This window comes from Rhinatrema bivittatum, chromosome 3, assembly GCF_901001135.1.
Source record: "Rhinatrema bivittatum chromosome 3, aRhiBiv1.1, whole genome shotgun sequence".
In the NCBI taxonomy this organism is placed as follows: domain Eukaryota; kingdom Metazoa; phylum Chordata; class Amphibia; order Gymnophiona; family Rhinatrematidae; genus Rhinatrema; species Rhinatrema bivittatum.
This window is the reverse complement of record NC_042617.1, coordinates 345,458,533-345,484,437: the sequence shown is the minus strand read 5'-3', so window position 1 is coordinate 345,484,437 and position 25,905 is coordinate 345,458,533. Positions and strand designations below refer to the sequence as shown.

General features: G+C 42.8%; 1 protein-coding gene across 2 annotated transcripts in view; it reads left to right on the top strand.

Moving 5' to 3' along the window:
* Window positions 1-25,905, top strand: part of KLHL32 (kelch like family member 32) — a 502,881-nt gene that overhangs the window by 459,988 nt on the left and 16,988 nt on the right. For both annotated transcript variants that reach the window (XM_029595391.1, XM_029595390.1), the window contains one exon: window positions 25,358-25,452. In XM_029595391.1, coding sequence (XP_029451251.1) covers window positions 25,358-25,452 — 95 coding nt within the window. The remainder of the gene's footprint in view (window positions 1-25,357; window positions 25,453-25,905) is intronic.

Genomic DNA, 25,905 nt, shown 5'->3' with positions numbered 1-25,905 from the left:
CTGGGTCATTTTTCCACTCCGCTGGCTTACTTTATAAGGATCTCAATTTTAAATATAATACCAAATTTTTAGGTATGTGGAAATAAACGTTTTTCCTTATGACAATTCTTAGAGACAGTTTTCCATATGTCTCAAGCATATTATCTGGAATTTTTATTATTTTTGTGACATTTTCACCTCTAAAATGTGGAAATAAAAGTGACTTCACCACTTTTTAGTGTAAACCTGTAAATCAATTAAAACACAATTGCCCTAATTTAGATCCATGGGGGGAGGGGGTTATTAGTATTTACATGTTTAGTCATATAACACCTCCCAAAATATTTTGGGCCTATTTTGAAACACTGTCTAAGCCATCCCTAAGATACTTTTAGATGGCCAGTGTTGCTTTTTTCATTAGGAATTCTGACTCACCTTTTTAAATTAACTTTTATCTGCTCTATCCCCTTCATTAGCCTATGCAACAATCATATCTTTTTTATTTAAATAAATTTTTTTCTTTCACTAACAACTTTTCATCTGCTTTCATAGTCATTCTATCACATTTTACTTACATCCACATGCACGCTATACACTTTCTATCGATGCATCCAAACCTGTTCTAGTACATACAGCTCTTATTTTATCTAACACACAACATTCATCCATCCTAACAGTTTGTCTGTGGCCATGAAAGTTCAGATCACTCTGCTTTATTTGTCTCCTTTCAGAGGGTGATGGGAGACATATCTGGTATCAGTCAGTCCCTTGTCTTCACATGCGTCAACTCCTTTATGGATCCCATGATTGTGTATGTGCAATTGTGCATGACTACATCCAGTACCAACTTACTAAACAGGAGACGGGAGAGGTACAAAGAAGTTTCTATGAGATTGTTTTCTTCTCCAGTCTGATTAGGCTTGATTTCTCCATATACTGGGAATCCATATACCAGAATTGAATGCATCATCATAGCCTGAACTTGCAGATATGCTATGACTGGTGGTGGATATGGTGGCCAAGATTCCTGGTTTTGCTATGATGCACATATATTAAAGCAAAGTCCTTTACATTTATTTATTTATTAACAAATTTTTTATGTGCCTCCTTCCTTGAAAACTGTCCAAAGCATTTTACAATCTAGCCAACAACTAGCATTAAAACATCATAAAAATATAGAACAAAACAGATCAGCAAACCACACATTATAAATAAACACTCAAATACAGCCAAGCAACATCGAGACCAATTACTTTCCATTCCCACAGATACACATACTTAGGAAGCTTCAGTTTCACTTTTTATTTTATTTTTCTTGGGAATTAATCAATGTTAATGACAAAAAGAACAAAACAGGAGAAATCAGTGGAAAAAGATGACTTGTTTCCAGATAAATATCATTTTTGTTCTTGTTGTAATAAACACTTATAAATTCCAGGGAAAATTAAAATATAAACTGAAAATAAAGGTGTCTACCTGTACTCAATTTCCCCATATCACAATTTCAATAAATTTTATCAGAAATGAAACAAACATTCAAAAATAGCAGCCAAACACATTAAAAGCCTACGTTTTTCTGCACCCTCAGAGGCACTATACTCAGTTGCCTTATATAGTAATATCAACAGATAGTATCACAATCCACTCTGAAGTTCCAAAAAGTAGAATATCAATAAAACATATAAATAAATAAATAAATAAAAACCTAATCTCCTAAATAAATAAGCCTCCATTAACACTCCAGAAACACAGTATAATAATCTGAATCATTCCTAACTTTCTATATGTTTTATTGACTACTTTTTCACACTGAGCTGAAGATTTCTACATATTGTCCAGAATGACTCCAAGGTCATTTTCCTGGGTGGTAACTCCTAATATGGAACTTAGCATTGTGTACATATACGGGCAGATTTTAAAAGCCTTGCTCGCGTAAATCCGCCTGGATTTACGCAAACAGGGCCTTGCGCACCGGCGCGCCTATTTTCCATAGGCCGCCGGCGCGCACAGAGCCCCGGGACGCGCGTAGGTCCCGGGGTTTTCGGAAGGGGGCATGCCGGGGGTGTGTTGGGGGCGGGGCCGAATGACGTGGCGTTTTGGGGGCGGGACACGGTGTTTCGGGGGCGGGCCTGGGGGCGTGGTTTAGGCCCAGGGCGTTCCGGGGGCGTGGCCGTGCCCTCCGGAACCGCCCCCGGGTTGGGTCTCGGCTCGCGTGGATTTACGTCTCCCTCCGGGAGGCGTAAATCCATGGATAAAGGTAGGGGGGGGGGGGTTTAGATAGGGCCGGGAGGGTGGGTTAGGTAGAGGAAGGGAGGGGAAGGTGAGGGGAGGGCGAAAGAGAGTTCCCTCCGAGGCCGCTCCGATTTCGGAGCGGCCTCGGAGGGAATGGAGGCAGGCTGCGCGGCTCGGCGCGCGCCGGCTGCCCAAAATCGACAGCCTTGCACGCGCCGATCCAGGATTTTAGAGGATACGCGCGGCTATGCGCGTATCTTATAAAATCCAGCGTACTTTTGTTTGCACCTGCTGCGCAAACAAAAGTACGCAATCACACAGTTTTTAAAAATCTACCCCATAGTTAGGATTACTATTTCCCATCTGCATTACTTTGTACTTGTCCACATTAAATTTCATCTGTCATTTAGATGCCCAGTTCCATAGTCTGACAATGTCCTCCTACAATTTCTCATAGTCTGTGTTTTAACTGCATTGAATAATTTAGTTTCATCTTCAAATTTGATTACCTCACTTTTCACTCATTGCTCCCTTATCCAGTTCATTAATAAATAGGTTTTGATCCCATTTCTATTGGGAAAACATATTCTGTTTCGTTTTTTCGAAACAGTTACCAGTCCAAAATAGGACATTGCTTCCTATCCCCTATCTTTTTAATTTCCTCAGGTGTATCTCATTAGGGACTTTATCAAATATATTCTCAAAATCCAGATACACTACATCAACTGGCTCACCCTTATCTTTTTGCCAGAAATATTTCAAAGTCCATAATTTGGGTGAAAATTCATGTTCTTCATGTTTGTAACTTGTTATAGTGTTTCTGTGTTAAATAGTACATATAAAGGGCAATAACCAAAGATGTGCCCGCATGTAAAAAAGTGTTTTAACTGCAGAAAAGAGCTCTTTGAATATTGCCCGCCTGGTATATTTGTAAAAGTGTTGTTCAACAACATGAGTACTTTTGCCCACATACCATATTGCAGAGGCATTCTTGGGGGCAAGGAGTGGACAGGCTACACAACAGCACTTGTAACGTTGTGTAATTTAAAATTATATGTGTTGTATCCAATGGAAAAATTATCCATAGAGAAAGCAGGTTCAGACCTCTGGGAAATATTTCCAGGGGCATTGATCAAAGCAGCGTAGTTATACTTTGATAGTTGGTGTAAAACTTGAAGGTAAAAAAAGTACCTGAGAAGTTTGCACCAATGCAGGTAGTTTGATTATTGCCTCCATTATGCTTAAATTCCTAAAGCCCTTCAAATATGATAGCCTGAAGTTGTTGCTTTGGAGGTGGACCCTTGGGCTGAGGTGGGGTTGACGCAACCTGTAGGCAGGGTCCTACGGGTCCCCACTGTCAGCAGGTGGAGTGGCCTGAAGCTAGAGGCCGCTGGAGCTTCACCTATACCAGCCCTCATTCCCCTTGGGTTCAGCCTTTGGGTGCCAGGGCCAGCAGGATAGCAAAATTGCTTACCTTGTAATAGGTGTTATCCCAGGACAGCAGGATTTAGTCCTCACATATGGGTGACATCAGTAATGGAGCCCTATCACGGAAAACTTTCTGTCAAAGTTTCTTAAAAGCTTTGACTGACACTGGCACACTGAGTGCACTGAGCATGCCCAGCATGCTATGATCCCTGCGTCCACAGGAGTCTCCCTTCAGTCTTGTTTGTAGCATTATGCGTAAGCGAAAATATAAAAGAAAATAATAAAACGTATCGGACCCAACTCCGCGGGGTGGCGGGTGGGTTCTGTGAGGACTACATCCTGCTGTCCTGAGATAACACCTATTACAAGGTAAGCAATTTTGCTTTATCCCAGGACAAGCAGGATGCTAGTCCTCACATATGGGTGATTAGCAAGCTATAGGCTGAGTCATTTTGTAATAAATCAACATTGCAGTATTGTTGGTAAACATGAGGCAGCCAAAATCACAGCAGGTTGGATGTAGAAGGAGTTGGGAATATATTGGAAATAAGTTCTGCAAGACAGATTGTCTAAAGGCTGAATCTTGTCGTTCTTCTTTGCCCAAGCAATAATGAGCTGCAAAGGTGTGAAGGGAACTCCACGTTGCAGCTTTACATATGGTAATAATGGGCACTGAACGATAGTGTACTACTGATGTAGACATAGACGTTACTACGTGTGCTTTTACTCGCCCTTGGAGAGGAACTTTTGCTTTTTCATAACAGATTTCGATACAGTCTGTTAGGCAGTTGGAGAGAGTCCGTTTTACTACCACGACTCTTGGTTTATTTTTTGTGAAAAGAAACAAAGAGTTGGTAGGATGTCCTATGGAACGCCGTGCGGTTCAGGTAAAAAGCTAGTGCACGTTTTCAGTCTAATGTGTATAAGACTCTCTCTCCTTGGCTAGAGAGAGGTCTTGAAAAGAAAGTAGGCAAGACTATTGACTGATTAAGTGAAAATCTGTAGGAATTTGGGGTGAGTGCAAAGGACTACTCTTCATGCAGGAACCTTATGTAGGGTGAGTATGTGACGAGAGGTTGCGACTCACTGACCCTCCTAGCTGATGTAATGGCTACTAAGAAAATTATTTTCCATGTAAGAAATTTCTTGCCACAGGAATGTAGTATACTTAGGTTCCATTTAATGACCAGTGGTCGAATGGGAGGCTTAAGGTGAAGTAAGATTCTCATAACCCGACTTACTAGGGGTTACGCTGTTATTGGCATATCCCCTATTTGCTTGTGGTATGCCGCTATGGCATTTAGGTGTACCCTTACAGAGGATGTCTGGAGACCAGAATCTGAAAGGTGATATAGGTAATCTAGTACAGAAGGAGTGGGGCAAGAAAAAAGGTGAAAAACCTGTTTGTATGCACCACTTGGTAAATCTAGTCCACTAAAAGTGGTAAGGTTTACGTGCAGAAAGCTTTCAAGAAGCTACGAGAACTTTAGAGACTTGTGTTGAAAGATTAAGTGGTTGCAGAATTTCAACATTCAAGCTGTCAGGGCAAGAGTTGTTAGGTTGGGATTACGCAACTTATACTGATTCCGAGTTACGAGAGTGGGCGCTGTGCCCAGGCGAATTGGTCTCTGATCTAGAGGTCAAAGAATATGGGAAAACATACTTGTCAAGGCAGTATAGGGCTAAGAGGACTATTGTTGCTCTGTCCTGTTGTGAGTTCACGAGAGTTTTGGGTATGAAGTATGGAAAGCATACTGGTCTCGGGCAGGACGTGGGCCTGAGGAACAGTGAACTCCGTCCTGGTTCAGCATTATAAGAGTGCTGGCTATGAGAGGTAGTGGAAGATACACATTTAGGAGGCCCTTGATGGAAGAAAGGCGTCTATGGGAACGCAGTGAAACCATGTGTAGGTAGTAGAATCTGTGCACCGTATGGTTCGATTCAGAAGCAGAGGGCAAGTTTGGTTGACCTCCGCGCTAGAAGATTTCTCTCGCTACACATGTCCAAGACCATTCGAAAGGATGGACCTAACTGGAGACGGTCTGCTAGTGCATTCAGTAAGTGTCTGAGATCAGTGGCCCGAGGATGCATAGAATGAGCAAGGGCTAAGGATAAACCTGTGCAGCTTCATTGCAGAGCAGCTAAGATGTTGTGCATGCATGTATGTTGGAAAGCACATTGTCCCTGTGCTGCCTGTCTGTATGCACAAAGAATTGTTGCAGAGGCAGTATTGGAAGGCATAAGGGTATAACGCATGGTACAAGATCCAGGAAGTTTATGTGGAACTGCTTGGAGCGGAATAGACGCATATTGGGTTGAGAAGATTTGTGGTCAAGCTTACAACCTGAAGTAAATGCAAACATGAGCAGGATCAGACTAGGATTTTAGTTCTAAATCCGTGATATAGAGAGGGACGAAAGCGGTTGAATAGCTTAGACCCACTGATAATGGAATTTCACTGAATCTAACTCATAGCAGTTTTGGTCTATGAGGAAAGTGCATAGTGAAAAAACCTCAGAGCCCAATAATATACAATTTTTGGGGGCTAAGATTAAGGAATATGCGTGCAGGGACATGTAGGAATGTATTAGAATATCTGCGCAGATGCTGGACAGGAAGGTCATTGTGACTGTGGTGTCCAGAAGTGTCTAAGGGAATTATAGCAGTGACAGTAATCTCAGATAGTGGACTGCCTGTGGTTATGTAGCTGTCCAAGCAAGGAAAGCGTGAATGATGTTGGACTCCGTAGAGAAACAGCAGTCACCGATATTGATTCAATGAAATACCCCAGTTGCCGAAGGTGGTGCCACCGGCAGAGCTTGGAATTGTAATATTGTTGACTCATCATGAGGCACATAGAAAGAATAAAGGTAATGTACTTACTGCGTTTTGGAAGCATGGTAACGAGAGATACCATTTTACCTGTGCCTTCTGAAGAAAGTTGGTATTTCTGAGGTCCAGGATGGGCGGAGAGTAACTACTTTCTGTTGAAAGAAAGAATAATGTAATTAAACTCCCCAACCCCCCTCTTCCCCCCTCTGCGTTTTGAAGCGTGTAGGGGAGTGTACCGGCAACTTTGGTACAAGGTGGGGGTGGCTCCTCTGATATCCGGCCAGTTGGAAAACCGGGAGGTGTCCAACTGGAGGGGTTGATGTAATCTGGATATCATGTAAGCTCCCACAGGAGTGAGAGCGGTAAAGTCTTACCCGCATTTCTGAGTGCTGTACAAAGAGACATCGAGACCTGTCAGGCTTCGAGGTGGACTTGTAGTTGAGGCAGCATGTGCTGGATCTCGTGTTTAGCAGAACAGTGAATGCACCTGGAACTTTGGTACCGAAACAGGAACCAAAAGCTAGAACATTAATCAGTACAGAGCCACATTGCTGAAAAAGGGAGGAAGCCCTGATGCAATCCCAAAGAAAAGAAAGAGAGGTTCTCCTGGTATTATAGCTGGCATAGCGATATGTGACACTAATACAGTTCTTGGAAAGTACATGACCTAGAACGTTTCGAACCATGTGGCCCGAATTAGAGAACACATCTCAATGGGAATGCCGCAGAAGTGGGTACTTACCATCCAACGTGAACCGCCGAAGGACGAGCTGGTGAAGATTGCTGGCTCTGTGGATTTCCGGAGTCCTCGAGGGGTAGTCTGTGGACGTCAACGTCCATCTCAACTCTGATACCTGGTATGGTGGCGCAGGTATAGAGGAGACAAGGCTGGGCGTGACTGACGCTTAGACCATAATGAGCGGATGGCCAGAATCCTGCACCGATGTCAGTGGGGCACGCCTGGGAACAGGGGAGCCGATTAACGAACTCATGAACCCAACCATTGTCGCAGCAGCTTGATGTCTTTTGATGCCAGTGCAGAATTCTGCGGACCTCGATCCAGTTTTTCTGGAGCAGGAAGGACTGCCAAAACTGTGTGGAACAGTGCCGATGGCAGTGGTGATGTTGCTCGGCCCGAGCATTGTCCAGCATCGAGAAGGTTAGCAGCAATGTGTTGGATGGTGTCGGTGGCGGACGGTCATCGTGTCGGTGACGATGAATGCCACGGTGCTCGACCTGGTCATTCTCCAGCGCCGAGATGGAAGCCCTCGCTGTCCTGGATGGCAATCGATGACGGACTGTCAGCATGCCTGCTCTGCTCCTGATACGGGGCTTTAATAAGGACCCAAAGCATGGAGCACTGTGTTCAGGCGAGGGCATTATGTGGCGGTGTTATGTCGGCATTGACGGTGTCGATGGCGGCCAAAATGGCCTCGAGAGTAACGTAAAAATATATATGAAAAACGTTGATGACTCGTTCAACAATGTTGACAGTGACGGAGCACTGACGATATCGGCGTAGGTATCTATGGGAACGATGTGGCATCGAATAATCGAAAAACATCGCTGGTTTCAGAAAAAATGATACCGGCATTGACGGAGTCAATGACCGCATCCATAAAAACGTTGAAGATGCCGATGGGAATGACGTGGGTGTCGAGATCATCGATGTATGGAGGCAGGCGCTGATAATATCTGTGGTATGGCCACGGGCATCAACGGTAATGATTGGATCGACTTGGGCAATAATTACGTCCATGGCATTTATGCCACAGACATGGGCATTGATGGCACTGACATGGGCACCAATGGAATCGATGTTGGCATGGATTTCATTGATGGAATGGACATTGGTATAAGTGGAATCCACTTTGGCATCAATGTTATCTATGGAGTTGGCATTGGCATCGATGCCATGCATGTAAATGGCATTGGCATGGATGCCCATCGATGGAAAACAGCCTGGGCATCAATTTCCATCAATGGAAAACAGCCTGGGCATCGATGGCCATCGATGGAAAACAGCCTGGCATCGATGGCCATTGATGGAATCCATCTGGGCAATGATAGCACTGTAAAAGCTAAGGAAATAAATCAGTGCCATGGATGAAACATAGATGGCACTGATAGAAACGATGTAGGGAAGATGGTATCAGGGTACCGCAGGGGGAAGGGGTACCTGTACTCACCGAACGTCGAATTAAACCAATGCGGAAGGAGACCCGTGCAGGGAAAAGTGTTTGTGAAGTAAAAATGTAAATCTTTCCGTGAGGAAAAAAGTGTTAGAATTTCTCACAGAGCTCCTAATCGCTATGCTTACTGCAGAGCGGAAAAAAGAAGACTGAAGGGAGACCCCTGTGGACGCAGGGATCATAGCTTGCTGGGCATGCTCAGTGCACTCAATGTGCCAGCGTCAGTCAAAACCTTTTAGAAACTTTGACAGAAAGTTTTCCGTGATAGGGCTCCATTACTGATGTCACCCATATGTGAGGACTAGCATCCTGCTTGTCCTGGGATAATTAGGTGGGCCTCAGAGTTAGCTAGAGATGGAAGGTGGTTCAGCCCAGAGACAGCAGCCGGTAGATGGCGTAGTCCTATCCTGGACAGGATTTGGTACTGGAACTCGGGCGCCAAAGAAACAGTAAGTAGCTGGAGGCGCCCAAGCAAGGAAGACCTAAGCCTTATAAGTCCACATCCAGAGAGCAGGCAAGGAGAGGCGTCACTGACAAGCGAGGATCGGAGCTGGCACCAAGTAGAAGTTGTGGCAAGCAGTATAGAACTCTGGACACAGAGGAGTCTGTAGCGTAGTCATTCAAAGTAAGGGTCAGGGCATGGAGATGGCAGGCATAGTCAATCAAAGCAATGGTCAGGGCACAGGAAAGGCAAGTGTGGTCAGGCGAAGGTCTGGGGCTGAAGAGAAGCTGAAGAGTAGTCAGTTGTAGTAATGGTCAAATCCAAGAGTCAGTCCAACACATAGACTAACAGGAACAAGGAGAACAGGAACCGGGAACCATAGGGAACAGGAACACCACGAAGACACAATTCTGGAATCAGCAACGAGTACTCGGAATACGAGGAGACCTGGTGCAAAGACAACGCTATGGAGCGAGGACTGAGCTTTTATACACTGAAGAGTCTGATGTCAGCATCCAGGTCCAAGGCCAGGTTCCCTCTGCGGGCCCTTTAAAAGAGCTAGTGATGCGCGCGTGCCTAGGAAGGGGCGCGGCACTGATGGTAGCGTATCCGCGGGCCACATGGAGAGGCCCGACGAGCAGAGACATCTTTGCTGGCAACACTGGGTAGCAAGGCAGGACCAGAGGCACTGGAGGGAACCCGAAGTTGGAGCTGGTGGCCCACCGCCACCAGAGAAGAGGAGCCAGGCCCTGGAATCTGTCTGAGAAAGAAGAGAGGGCCGCGCCGCAGGGCTGCCATGGGCAGCACGCATAACAGAAGTAAAATATTGTAATTTGCTGTTGAAATGTTATTTGGCTTTAAAAAAACAAACAAAAGCTTTTTTATTTTTTGAATGCCAAAAATATAAGAATTCTTCCAAACGTGAATGCAAGGGAGTTTATTTGACTTTCAAAAATTACACTTCACCTAAACATTAGCTTTATTGCCAAATAATGTCCTTAAGTTTATATGCATTTCCTAGACATAGAAGGGGTAATTTTCAAAAGGATTTATGCACTTAAAACTGGGTTTTATGTTCATAAATGCATTTAAGGACAGTACCTTGCAAACTGATGTGCGGGCTGACATATACATATGTGTGCATTTTATAAAATAGCCTTGGTGCACGTATATGTGCACCTAATTTTAGCATAAGTCAGCTTATGGATGCGCAAGTGAAAGCATTTTATAATAGATGCATGTCCAGCCGATGACCAGTTTCATCAGTTCATCCACCAGTTTGCACAGTGGTCAGCTAGGTCCTCCACACCCTCCTGGTTCTTTAGCCTGAATTCTCCTCAGTTACCCAGACCCCTCAAACACTTCACAGATGCTTGTAAATTTAATTTTTCAGACTTAACACCTCATCCATAGCAGAAGTAAAGTTACACGGCACTGGATTTGAACATGCGTCCAGGTGTATAGCTACTTGAGTACAATTCTCCTGACCTTGCCCTGAAATGCCCATTCCTTTTTTAGCTGATGCATGATATTCACACATCGGCACTTGTGCGCACATCTAGCCGCCTTATAAAATCGAGTGGACACATGCAAGTACTAGATGCGTGCCCAACTCCCGATTTAGGAATGCATCCAGTCTTTAAAATTCACCATTTAGCATATAAATGGCCTTTTGAAAATTGCTACGATATATGCTACATATATGCTACTTTTATGGCCTTTTGAAAATTACCCCTTAAGAGCGTCACTATTATTTGGGACTGTAAGAACTGACTATTAATGGATGTTGTTGGTTCAGGCTGGATGAACAATCATTGTTGTTGGAATCTTATAAATTACTTTCATTGTGGTAGAAAGTTAATCTGAAAACCTTCAGTCTGATACCTCTCGCCACCCACTGTCTTGTGAAGTCTGTCAAGTTGATATAGCTGCTGCTATGAAAAAAATGTTTTTTTTCCATAATGTGCCAGAAATTCTAACTAATACCAGTTAAATTGAATTTTGCAAGAGCTCTTGATGTTTTTTCTTTTCATATAAATACTCAAGAGGTCTTCTTTTAAAACCCTTTTAGCTCGTTAACTCATTGCTGGGGGAAATATAGTGCCATACAACATTTCTAGAGAAAAACTGCAGAAGTATTGGGGGATTTTCTCTTGAAAGCAAATTGCTTTAACTTCCCTCACTATTATGGGTTAACAGAGAAAAAATACCTTCATGAATAAATTTCATAGACAATTTTTGGATGAATCTTGCTTAATTGCTTGATGATGCATTTTAACCAAATGACTTGACAAGAAAATTCCAGAAACATATATGTAGCACCTCTTCTAGCTTGTGCTATGATGGCAGGGGTCACATTCAGCCCCAAGGCTAAGTCCTCACACAGCCCCAGAGATGGATTCTCCAGTAGGGGAGAAGATTAGATTGCCAGAGTCCAAGGCACAGGATGAAAATATTTTCATTGGCCGTACACCCAGTTTCTTAAATGTTACACTGTCTCAGTGCCAACTAATCAAGCAGGACACTCAAGTAGGATATTCCAAAATAAATGTTTTCTGTAATAGGTTTTCAATGATTATAAGCTGGCACCAAGTACACCTCTTTAGTTACATAAGTGATTAATCCAAAATCTCAATTCTGCTTTGTCTATATAAATATACCTGAGTGTTGCAGGCTCTGCGATATCCTTCCTTCCAGATATTAGGAAGAAGGTTTCTAGTATGGAATGAGGTCCCTTAACTACAATTTGGATCTCCATTCAGGAAGCAGAAAAAATACCTGAGGTTACAGATGTTCTCTGACTCCACTTCTAGTCCTTTCTGTTCCAGGTTAAACATTCTGATGGGGGGTCTCCAGCTGAAATCCTTTGCACTCCCAACTCCCACATTCCAACCACTGGATGTAAGATGGACAAACTGGGTTTCTTTCTTTTAGCCTTTCCAGAGCAAGGGGTTTATTCTTCAATGGTTGGAACTAGGGGATCCTTGGAAAAATCTCAAGAATAAAGTTCAGAAAACCTTAAAATAATCTAAAACATTGAGACTCACTTATTAGCTAGGTTGTGGACTGGAAAGGTGCTGTCTCATTTTTGTTCTGTATATCCAGGGGTGTAGGGCCTAGCCAAACTGGAACAAGGAAACAAGAAAAATAGATACATCTCTTTCAAAAGCCAAATTAAAAGGCCACCCTGCTCTTGAGCAGGCATGAACCTGCCATTGCAGCAACCTCACAAGGGGTGCAATAGCAAGTCATATGCTCCTCTAACACACAAAAAGCTTTATATATATATATATAGAGAGAGAGAGAGAGAGAGAAATTACTACTTACCTGATATTTTCCTTTTCTCTAGTAAGAGCAGGTCAATCCCAATGAGTGGGTTATGCACCTCTGCCAGCAGATGGAAATAGAGCAAAAGCTCACATCATGGCCATATAGTTCCACCTCAACCACAGCCTGTCAGTATTCTCTGGAAAAGCCAAACTGTGGCCAAAACTGATTTTACTTGAACATTATTATCAACAATCAACCTCTCATGCTTCCAAACCAACAGGAGCATTGAACTCAGCCAAAAGAAAGAACATATCTAGTAAACTAAGAGCTAGAGAAGCCAGTTACCAGTATTCCATGAAGTGCAGGAATTATAGTCTGCAAAGCTCCCCGAAGAAGGATAACCGCAAATTTAAACATTGGCAACCAAAGAAGGGATTGACCTGCCCTTACTAGAGGAAAGGAAATTATCAGGTAAGTAATAATTTCTCCTTCTTCAGCACTCGGGTAGGTCAATCCCAATGAGTGGGATGTACCAAAACTAATCTGGAAAAAGAGTGGGAGGTTGCCAGTGGTCCAGTCAACACTGCCCGTGCAAATGCGGCATGCTCCCTAGCCCTAACATCCAAGTGGTAATGCTTGGAGAAGGTGCACAAAGATGACCATTCGGCAAATTTCAGCCCGTGATAACAAATGAAGCTCTGCACACGATACCACCTGAGCCCTCGTGGAGTACGGTCTAATTTATTTTGGCAAGGCAACCACATAGGCTGCCGAAATGACTTCTTAACCCAATGGTCTATCATTGCCCTCATCGCCCATGCTCCGTTTATCTCCACCATGGAGCACAAACAGGTGATCAGACTTCCGAACAGCTTTAGTCATCTCCAGGTACCGCAGTAAATGATGCTTGATGTCCAAGTAATGCAAAAGATGGTACTCAGCTTCATCTCTGTCCCTCCCCAAGATGGGCAGAGAAATGGACTGATTCATAGTCTGAAGTTGAAACACACCCAAAGTCATACAGAGAAAAGGCCTATGGCAGGAAAGAGCCTATAGCTCAGAGACCCAACGTGCTGAACAGTTTGCTACCAGAAAAGCTGTCTTCAAGGTAAGCAGCCTCAAGGAAAGACAAGTTGGACCTGCCAAAAACTTGAGGACCAATTAAGGTCTCACAGAGGCACCCTGCAACGGAGGGCAAAGATGCTTTTTACTCCCTACAAGAAATGGGACACGTCCGGATGGGAAAACAAAGGCTCTCCATTGACTTTTCCCCCTATAACAAGCCAGAGCTGCAACTTGAACCTTCAAATTGTTAAGGGCCAAACCCTTAAACAAGCTATCCTGTAAAAATTCCTAAAACAAAGGAATATCCACATTGAGCGGTTGAGTACCTTGCTCAGAACAACAGGCCTCAAAGACCCTCCAAACTAACAAAGCTTAGAGAAGTATTTTATATATTTATCTATTTATTTATTTAAAATAATTTATGTATCACTTAACAAAACAAATATCTTCCTAAGTGATTTACAACATATAATTATACAATTTATTCCAACAAATATAAAAAAGAAAATTATAATAAAATAAAAACAAAGTCAAAAATATGAAGAAGTCAAAAATCAAAACTATTAAGTAAATTCTTTCATAAACAGGTTTTTAAAGCTTTTCTAAATTTAAGTACATCCGTCTCTTCTCTCACAAATGGTGGTAACTCATTCCAAAATTTTGGGATCATTCCTGAAAAAGATTTTACTTTGAGAGTGTCTAAACATTTTGATATCCTGAACGTTCAGAAAATGGCCTGACATTGATCTCAAAGATCGATTGTGCTTAAAACAAGTTAGACGATTATGTAACTGTGGGGAACCTACTCTGGGCCTGAAGAAGAGTGGAAATAAGAGCAGGTGAAAACCCCCACTTCAACAACCAAGCCCTTTCAATAGCCAAACAGTACGACAGATTCGACCCGGATCCTCATGCAGAATGGACCCCTGACCATTCTGACTGAGATGGAAGCTGAGGGGACTGCCCACCAGAAGTCTCTGGAGATCAGTATACCACAGCCTTTGAGCCCAGTCCAGAGCCACTAAAATGAAAGCATTGATCTGACTTGCAATCTTCTGGACCAGCTGCCTACCAGAGGCCAGGGTGGAAACACATACAGAAGGGTGCTGCATGGCCACTCCTGAACAAGAGCATTGATGCCCATTGCTTTTGGGTCCTGCCTGCGACTGAATAAATGTAGAACTTCTGCATTGTTGAAAGTCGCCGCCAACAGATCTAAATCCGGTAGGCCCCAGCATTTCACCAGGAGCTGAAGGGCCTCGTCTGCCAGCTCCCATTCTTCTGGATCCAAGTTTCTCCTGCTGAGGAAATCGGCTCTGATATTGTCCTTTCTGGCATTGTGCAAGGCAGATATGCTAAGGAGATGCTGCTCTAGCTGCTTGGCGAACTGCAGGCATGCCAACCGAATTACTCATGCCTCTAGTTTGTTGATGTTCCACTGCCACTTTGCTGCGTTCCAGTGCTCTTGTACCACTAACTGCTGACAGTGAGCACCTCAGTCCCAGAGGTTCTCATCTGACATGAGTACCAACCAATCTGGGGTCATCAGGGAAATTACCTTCCTGAGATGATCTGCCTGTAACCACCAGTCCAACTGGGATCTCACCTCTAATGGGAGGAGCAGCCTCACCACATAGTTCTGCGACTATGGACTCCATCAGGAGAGCAATGTGCTCTGAAAAGGGTGCATATGTGCCCTCACCCAGGGAACCATTTCTAATGTGGCAGCCATGAACCCCAGGACCTGCAGATAAGATAACATCAGTTGGACAAACAGAGTTCTGTAGGGATCAAACTCGCAGCATCAATATGTGGATCTGAGACTCTGGCAGAAATACTCTGCCCTGTCTTATATCGAATTGAACTGCAGGATACTTCAGGGTCTGAGACAGCTGCAAATTGCTCTTGGCCAGTTTCACCACCCAGCCTAGTTCCAGTAACAAGGAAACCACCAACGATCTTGGCTCAAATCAACCAGTCGTCCAGATAGGGGTGAACTAGAATGCAGTCCTTGCGGAGAGCCGTCGCTACCACCACCATGACCTTGGAAAAAGTCCCTGGGCACCATAGCTAGCCTGATAGGCAAGGCTTGAAACTAGTAATGACGATCCAGAATAGCATATCAGAGGAACCATTGATGTTCCTGACAGATGGGAATATGCAGATATGCCTCTATCAGATCCAGACACATGAGGTACTCCCCTGCTTGAACTTGAACTGCCATTATGACAGTGCACAGTTTCCACCTGGAAAGCATGACTCGTAAATGTCAGTTGATGCCCTTGAGATCCAATATAAGCCGCAGTGACCCTTCCTTCTTGGGCATGACAAAATAAATGGAATAATGGCACATATTTCTCTGCAATTAGGGAACAGGAATCACCATTCAGGTTCAACAGCTGTTGTAATGGCGCTTCCACTTCTACGCTTTTCTGAGGGGAGTTGCATGGAGAGACGGTAAAGACATCCAGAGAAATGTGAAGAAATTCTAGAGCCTACCAGTCCCGAATCACTTCGAGAACCCATTGATCTGCAGTAATCTGGACCCACCTGTGATAAAAACAGGATAGGCAACCACCTGTCTCCTGCAAAAATAGGGGAGCTTGCAAACCTTCATTGGGAAGACTGAGGAGCTCCACCTCTGGAGCCTGCATCCTTTTGAGGTCCTCTGGGGCAAAATGACTGAGACCTGTGGGAGGGACTGGACCTCCGGGAAGAACCTTCCCTTAAAAAGCCAAAAACGCAAGTAGTCTTGTGAGCGGCCACTCACCTGAAAAGACCAGGCAATTGGATTTTTTGTCCTCTGGCAATTGAGGGACCTGGGTCTCTCCCCATTTACTTGCCATTTTTTCACAATTCACTGCCAAAGGTGAGCCCTTGAAGGGCAGCTTGGTAAGATTGGATTTTGAAATAGTATCCGCCGACCAGTTGCACAGCTACAGCTGCTGCTTGGTTGCAATAACTGAAGCCGCTCGTTTGGTGGCTGTGCAAACCAAGTCACAGCCCAATCAGCTAAGAAGGCAGCTCCCAGTTCTACCATAGGTCCAAGTTTAGACCTGGTGTCACCAGATTCTTGACAAGACTCAAGGTAGTCCAAGCTACCAAGGCTCAGTAAGAAGTAATTTGCAAGTTCATTGTCACTGCCTCAACGGATTGCTTTAGGATAGCCTCAATCCTCCTATTTTGAACATCCTTCAGTGCTGCACCTACCTCTATCGGGATGGTGGTACGTTGTGTGTCAGAACACACCAAGGCATCCACCCTAGGGAAATGCAACTGCTCTCTGGCCTGCGGATCCAAGGAGTATAAACCTGCCAAGACGTGTCCTTCTTTAAAAGATGCCTCTAGCACACTCCATTCCAGATCAATCAACTCCTGGATTTCATCCAGGAGGGGATAGAAGCAAGAAGCCTTGCATTTGGGGACCAAAATAGGATCCTTTTTCTGCATCCTCAAAGAGTCAAGCACAACCACTCCAAGGGTCTTCAAGGTCTGAAAAGTCAAACTCAGCAACTCATCTCTATGAAGGAAACAGAGAAGAGTTAGATATGGCTCCAAATCTGGGGGAATGTCCGCTTCCTATCAAGAGAGTCACCATCATCAGTACCATCCTCATCCACCTGTATTCGAGCTTAGGCCACAATGTGCCAAGGCACTTGAACATGGAGACAGATGGAAGAGCACTTGGAACACACAGACCTACATTAGTAGGCACTGCCAATTCAGAAGACCAGCCCTGTAGAAACGTCTGCAATCTCTGGAAACAGTTTACCCAGGAAAAGGAGGGTGGGTCCGTTCCAGGCCCCATAGGCCTGAACCTGATATCCTGAGAGCTAGTTGCTCATGACAACTTGGTCCGTGGATCAGTCAAGGGAGGAGACACCCCCTTCGTGTCTCCCTTGGTCTCATTCCCCTCAGACTGAGGAGATGGACCATCGACAGCAAAATCAGAAAGGGGTAAATCTCCCCGAGCAGCCAGGCAGTGCTGACATAGGCTTACGGAAAGCTCCAGCTGAATGGCCCTGATGTGGCATGCAGCACAAATAAATAAGCACTTAGGCTTCTTCACTCTGGGTGCCATAGTTGTAAGCGTGTAGAACAGTAAAAGCTTGTGCCTAGATTATGCTTGCATAAAACCTGCATCCAAAATGGATGTGCACAAAAAATGTGTGGCAAGTATACATGCCTAGGCCGCACATCCAACTAGGCACCCAAACTGGGCGCCCAGTACCAACACCAATAAAGATGCCTAAGTAGGATGCACAAGACATTTATTTATTTAATAATTTTTATTATACCGACTTCATGCAAGCATATCAAATCGGTTTACAGTAGTTAGCAAATATTCATTTAAAAATATTTGCCTTTCCAAAGAAGAAAGGAAGTAAATATATTGTTTCATAATATAAAAAATTAACATAGCAAACTAAATAGTAGGCTAAATAATCAAAATTTAAACACTTAGAGAGGTAGTATAGTAAGAGTAGAGATAGTATAATAAAAATAAAAATATACATTACCTTGGTGCATCCAGAAGGAAGAACGTCCAAATTGGATGCACAGGCGAGAATGGATGCACAAATGGGCGTGCAGGCACACATTGACGGCCCACAGCACAAAACGAGCAAAAAAAGGAGAAGCCTGCGAGTGGGGCCTAGCCAAACGGCTGCTGAACCCACCATGCCTGCACTACCTCCTCACCTCACAGAACGTCCTAGAGATGTGAGGGGGACAGCCAAAACATAGAAACATAGACATGATGGCAGAAAATGACCAATTGTTCATCTAGTCTGCCCAGCAAACTTCCCATGGTAGTATTTGCCACATCATGCAGGTTACACCCATGTATCCCTCAGTTTTGCTTGACGTGCTTTGCTTGTGTACTTGGCCATAGAAACAGTCCTGTCTTTTTTCCTTAATGTCTGAGCATCAGTACCCCAGACTGAAAAAAGCAATGGCTCATGTTGGTTGTCCCTGAATCTAAATTTCTCTTTCCTTTCAGCCCCCATCCCCTCCTTCAAAACAGAGAGTGATGTTGTAGTTGCATCAAAAGCATCAAGGCTTATTGGTTAAGGGTAATAATCCCATGCCTTCTCTTAAGAATAGTAACTGCTGTTCTGTGCTGGTTATCCCTATGCTCAACAGTTCTGCAGACTGTAAAAGTTGGGGTCCTCACTGGTTGCTGTGTAAATCCAATTCCCCTTTTCCCCTGCCATTGAAGCAGAGAGCAATGTTGGAGTTGCATCAAAGAATCAAGATTTATTGGTTAAGGGTAGTAACCACCACACCAGCAACTTACCCCCATGCATGCTTTCTTCATTTCCTTTAGGACTTGGCCATAGAAGCAATTCTTTGATTTTTCCCTTATGTCCACGTAACAGTATCCCAGATCATGGACGTCTGGGCCCTCGGTTGTCGACTGAATCCAGTTCCTTTTATCCCCCTGCCATCTAAGCAGGGAGCAATATTGCAGTTGCATTAAAAGCATCAAAGCATATTGGTTAAAGTTAGTAATCTCCATGCCTTCTGCTAAGATAGTAACTGCTGTATGAGCAAGTTACCCCCCCCCCCCCCCGCACACATCTCATTTCTGTCCTCTAGTCTTTAGAGATCCACAGCCTCTTTGAATTCTTTGACTGTTTTCTTTTTTGCCACCTCCTCCGGAAGGGCATTCCAGACCTTCAACACCCTTTCCATGAAGAAAGTTTTCCTGACGTTGGTTCTGAGTTCCCCCCTGGAGTTTCATTTTGTGACCCCCTAGTTCTATTGTTTTCTTTCCAACAGAAAATGTTTGAAGTTGATACATCATCGAAACCTTTTAGTATCTGAAGATCTGTATCATATCTTCCCTGCACTTCCTCTCTTCCAGGGTATACATTTTCAGATCCTTCAGCCTATCCTCATAGGTCTTCCAATACAGACCTCACACCATTTTTGTTGCCCTTCTCTGGACCGCCTCTATTCTGTCTCTGTTTGAGATATGGGCTCCAGAACTGAACACAATACTCCAAGTAAAGCCTCAACAATGACCTGTACAAGGGTATCATCACCTCCTTTTTCTTACTGGTTATTCCTCTCTCTCTCTCTGTGCAGCCTATCATTCTTCTGGCGTTACCTATTGCCTTGTCACATTGCTTCACCATCTTCAGATCTCCTGACACTGTCACCCCAAGATCCCTCTTTCATCGCCCATCACATACAGTTCTTTTGGATTACTGCATCCCAGATGCATTGCTCTGCAATTACTGGCATTGAATCCCAGCTTCCAAATCTTCAACCACTCTTCCAGCTTTCTTAAATCACTTTTCATTCTCTCTGCTCATTCAGGTGTGTCCACTCTGTTTCAGAGTTTAGTATCATCTGCAGACACACTTTACCTTCTATCGCTTCCGCAATGTTGCTCACAAAGATATTTAACAGAACCAGTCCCAAAACCGATCCCTGTGGCACTCCGCTTAACACGGCTTTCTGTTCAGAGTAGATTCCATTTACCATTACATGCTGTCTCCTATCGGTCAACCAGTTTGTAATCTATGCCAGCACCTTTGCGCTCGCTCTCAAGCTTCTCATTTTATTCACAAGCCTCCTATGCAGGACCGTATCAAAAGCTTTCCTGAAATCCAAGTAGATCACATTGAGCACTTCCTCAATCCAATTGCCTAGTCAACCAATCAAAAAAATCAATTAGATTTGTCTGGCAGGACCTTTCCCTGGTGAAGCCATGCTGCCTCAGATCCAGCAACCCACCAGATTGTAGATAGTTCATTGTTCATTATCCTTTCCTTCAGCAGCATCTCTATTATTTTTCCCACCACTGATGTGAGGCTAACTGGTCAGACCCTTTCTCCTGCTTACTTTCTTCTCTGCTCTGTTTTTCTTTTCTCTTTTTTTTTTTTGAAGTAAGAAAAAAGTTTACCTGAGCTCACCCCTTTCAGTCTCTTTCCCTCTATCTGTGCAAAGATGTCCTTTACCAGGCCGGAGATAATCTCTACCCTCTGAGTCTTGCATAAGTGGAGTCCCCAGGTGAGTAGGGTATCCTTGGATGGGCATGAAAACCCCTTCCATACCAGCAAAAATATAACTCACTATCTCTTCACAAGAGCCTACATCTCTCTCTCCCCAGGGTGAAGACTCCTGATGGAGGTCCTCACTGATCTTATGTTTCTCTTTACAGTTAGTAGATACTTTTCCCTCTCTCTTTTTTCTCATTCTCTTTCGAACCCCTGATGGGGATGGATCCAAACTGGAACAGCAGCTCCAAATGTCATTAGTATGGGTAGGAAGAGGGGCAGCCAAAGCTTCCTCCCAGATTTTCCAAAACAATTTCTTATCTTTAAAACGAGGCAAAACACTGGAAAGTCCTGGACTTGGGTCACCACCTTCCTCCGTCCTCATTGAGGGGCAGGTCTTCCCTAACCTACATAGTCCCCAAAACAGGGTTCCCCATTCCCCGTGTCCAGGTTGTACGCAGGGTTTCATCAGGCATCCTACCACTTAAAATCTTTAAAAATCCCCCAAAATTCCCGAGACTCTGACCCTACCCTCCAGGGAGTGGAATAAGCAGGGCAGGATCCTGACCTATCTCACAGGCTCCCAGCAGGGTTTGCTGGAGTCCCAAAGAAGGCCCAAAAATCAATAGGAAAAGGCTCCAAACTTCTCCACTAACTTGAAAAATCAATCCATACTTCTCCAGAGCTCTCAGTGGAGAGCTGCTATATAAACTCTCAAAGGGGATGGCTATTCCAGCACCCTCAAAGGGAGGGGCCATGTATGAATGGTGCCTCCCCCTCATTACTAATCTGTTCTGCACTATCTAACCTATGAATTACCCAGGGCTTAGTGGTAACGTGACTATAGTATCCATTACACAAATATATATCCATGTGTGTGTGTGTGTAAAGCAAAATTATTTGAATGTGTGCACATGGTGCTCAATATTTAGCAGTACAGAGTGTGGAGAAGTTATTTGGCTAAAGTTAGTCATATAACTTGTCCAGGATATTCAGTGGAGCACTACCAATTAAGCACTCTGCTGAATATACCTGGATAAAGCCCTAGTTAGCCAGATAAACATATCCAGATAACTTTAGGATTTCTCTCCTAAAGTTCAGATATGTTATCTGGCTAACTTAACTCCACAGATGAATAGTTATCCTGGTGCTTATATAAATTATTAAAAAAAAATTTATATATATATATATATATATATATATATATATATATATATATATATATATATATATATATATATATATATATATTTATTTATTTATTTAACAGTTTTATATACCGAAGTTCTGGTAACAAAGTTACTAATCACTTCGGTTTACATTACAACAATAGATTGACAGTATAAAGAATAATGTCTTACAATGAACAGGGTAAATAGAACTTGGAAAAAATAAATAATAATAACTTAATGGGAGTAATTATATATATGTATATATAATTATATATATATATAATTATATATATATAATTATATATATATATATATATATATATGTAGAACCATTCTTTTAAACAGCCTAAATAATATATATCTTAGGCTATAAACATCTCAATGTGCATATTAATATACTTTTTTGTGTGATTTTTGTCTATTCATGTAAAATAAATGACCAGCAAATTTGTAAACAGTCATAAATAATGTAAAATTTATCTCTAAATTATATCCCCATTACCAAAAGATCCCAGGAGGTATTTTCACTGTTCCATGTCTCTTAACTCCACCCCAGAATGCTAACTACTTAGCTGAATAACTTGGAGACCACAGAAACATAGGGAAAGCCATATTAGTCTGGTGTAGTCAAAAAGATAGGAATCGAGTGCCACCTTATAGACAAACTAATTTAATAAAGCATGAGCTTTCAAGGACAGAGTCTACGTTGTTAGATGCACTTCTGTCCTCGAAAGCTCATGCTTTAATACATTCATTTATAAATTCACCCTTGACTCCTGCCTTTTTTTGCAACATAGACTACACGGCTATTCCTCTAAATATTTTTCACCACATGGAAAGCACCCTGCATCTGACAAAGTGGATTCTGTCCTCAAAAGCTGCACTTCTCTGACTTTCGCACGGTACTTCAATCTATCATCTTTTCCAAAATCGATTACTGTAATGCTCTCCTCCTCGGCCTCCCCTCCAACCACACCAAACCTTTACAACTCCTACAGAACGCTGCTGCACGTATCCTTACTAACACTAGAAAAAGAGATCACATCACTCCTACCCTCATTGAACTCCACTGCCTACCAATCCAATCACGTATCCTGTTCAAAACTCTGTCCCTCATTCACAAAAGTATCACCAATGAAAACTTCAATTGGCTCTGCCCCCCCCCCCCCCTTCCTCGCTCCTCCACTAGATCCACACGTCCTGCCCTCCAAGGAACACTCCGTTCCCCTTCTATCAAACCCTACAAGCTAATCTATACAATGAATAGAGCATTCTCCCTCGTCGCCCCCACCCTTTGGAACTCCCTCCCTCCAGATCTCCGCACAGAAACATCCACCCCAAAATTCAAAAAGAAACTAAAAACATTGCTCTTTCAACAAGCCTACCCTCCCTCTACTCCCTCCACATGATGTATGAAAACCATTTGTCCATATGACTGTTGACTCTCTTGTAAATATATTGTACATTAGTTCACAATTATTATTAATTTGTTTACTTTGTCTCTTGTAATACCTGTTAACTTTAATTTTATAGTTACTGTTCCATGTAAAGGCTCCGCCTATTAGTTCTGAGTTAAATGTACACCGATACGATGTGCAAACGGTTGTCGGTATATAAAAAAATGTTAAATAAATAAATAAATAAAATATTTTAATAAATGAGTTAGTTTATAAGGTGCCACTCGCCTCCTGTCTTTTTTTTCATAGAAACTTAGAAACATGATGGCAGAAAAAGAATGTAGGGCCCATCTAGTCTGTCCATCCACCCAATTAATTTAGCTTTATAATTCCTATCACTTCCTTAGAGATCCCCTATATTTATCCTATGCTTTCTTGAATTCAGATAATGTTTTTGTCTCTACCACTTGGGAGCCTGTTCCATGCATCCACCACTCTCTCTGTGAAGAAATATTTCCTAAGATTACTCCTGAGTCTATCCTCTTTCACTCTCATCACATGATCCTTCGTTTTAGAGCCTTCTTTCCATTGAAAGAGGTTTTCCTCCTGTGCATGGAAATCTTTGAGATATTTAAATATCTCTATAATATCTCCCCTACCTTGCCTTTCCTCTTGGGTGTATATGTTTAGATCTTTAAGTCTATCCCCATATGCTTTAGAACGAAGACCATTTCAGTAGCTACCATCTGGATCAACTCCATCCTGTTTATATCCTTCTGAAGGTGCGATCTCCAGAATTGTACACAAAATTCCAAGTGATGTCTCACGAGGGACCTATATAGGAGCAGTATTACTACTCTTTTTTTGCTGACTTTTCTTTTTCCTGGGCAGCCAAGCATCTTTCTGGCTTTTATCATTGCTTTATCCACATGTCTGGCTATATTAAGATCATCAGATAAAATCACCCTCAGATCCTGCTCTTCCAGTATGCTTAAAAGAATTTCACCTCCATTACAGTACTTCTCCCTCAGGTTTTTGCATCCTAAATGCATTACTCTGCGTTTTTTAGCATTAAATAATAGCGCCAGACAGTATACCATTCCTTGAGTTTGCTGGATCCCTTCTCATGTTTTCCACACCTTCCTGGTTGTCCAACCTGTTACAGATTTTGGTATCATGGCCAAAAAGACAAACCTTTCCTGACAATCTTTCCATTATGCCACTCATGAAAATGTTGAAAAGAATTGGTCCAAGGACTGATCCTTGAGGCACACCACTAGTAACACCCCTCTTGTCAGAGAAATCTCCATTTACCACTACCCTTTGTCACCTCCCATCACCCAGTTTTTAACTCAGTCATTCACTCTAGGTCCCATACCAAATGAATTCAATTTATTTGTGTCTCCTGTGTGGAACCATGTGAAAGGTCTTACTGAAATCCAAGTACACTACATCTAGCGCTCTCCCTTGATCCATCTCTTTGGTCAGCCAAACAAGTTCATCAAATTCCTCTGAGAAAATTTACCTCTGGTAAAACTATGCGTGTAAAACATTGGATTCCAAAAACTGCACTATCCTCTATTTTAGCAGCAATTCTATTTATTTGCTCACCACAGAGGTCAGACTAACTGGTCTGTTCCCAGCCTCCTTACTTCAACTTTTCTGAATAGGAACCCCATCTTCTTGTCTCCAGTCCTCTAGAACTACCCCTGACTCTAAAGAAGCATTGAAAATGTCAGCTCGCAGAGCTACCAGCACACCTCTAAGTTCATTAGTATTTTTGGAATGTATCCCATCCAGCCCCATCGCTTGATCTACTTTAAGTTTAGTTAGCTCCTCATGAACACACTGTTCTGAAAATTGCTGCTCAGCAATCCTTGAAATATCATCAGAGCACAGGAACTATAAAAATCTCTAGTTTGTCTGGCTGAGTGCTGAATTTATCTGGACAAATCATTTGAATATTGGCCCCATGGAGTGTAGATCAGTTAAATTGAAGGTTTTTGAAACTTATCTTGTTTTCTTCCTGATATGGAGGCCATATATTTCTACGTTATCTGAAGATTTACAGAAAATGTTTGTAATCTAACTTCTGTTTTGATGAATTTTTTTTTTTGGCCATGTAATGAATCATAACAGTTTCTAATCTAAGGCTTTGTCTAAATGTATAATCTGTGTTAAGATCCAGCCATTCCTAATGATCCTATCTCCTCTGTTTTAACTTTTTGCTGTATGTGATGGGGGAGGGGAGGGAGGAGGATTTATGTAAGTATTCTGTTTTGCTGTATTATAGTCATATTTGTCAACTTCAGTAAAATGATTAATCTTTTCTTGGTAGGTCAAAATGAATCTGGGGTTGGTGTCCACAACGGAAGGATATATTTAGTTGGAGGCTATTCAATTTGGACAAATGAACCATTAGCATGCATACAGGTGAGTAGTTGATCTCCATTCAAAAATATCTCGGTGCCTTTTGAGCACTAGCATGCAGCAAGAAAAATCTATGTGTTGCCAGTAGAAGAACTGGGATCGTTTTTTTCTATATTTGAATGGAGGAGACACAACCCTTTAGACCACATTCAGGAACATCTTTATTACTATAACTCCTTCTGTGGCCTCACCTTTCGATAAGGGGTTCACGCTCAGTAATAGGTTTGAGTCCCTGACTCAATCACTTCCAACCCTGGTGAGCATTCTCCCTTGGTGGGGGGGGGGGGGGCGGCAGTGTTGTGGGGGTTAGAGGGGGTGAGGTTTACCTCCAAGGCTCAAGGTGTTAAGTGTGCTTTTATCTTCTAAGTACAAAATAACTAGTCAGGACTCCTTGCTGGTATTGGTATAAACCGGTATAGAAAAATAAATAAATAAATAAAAATTTACTGACTAAAA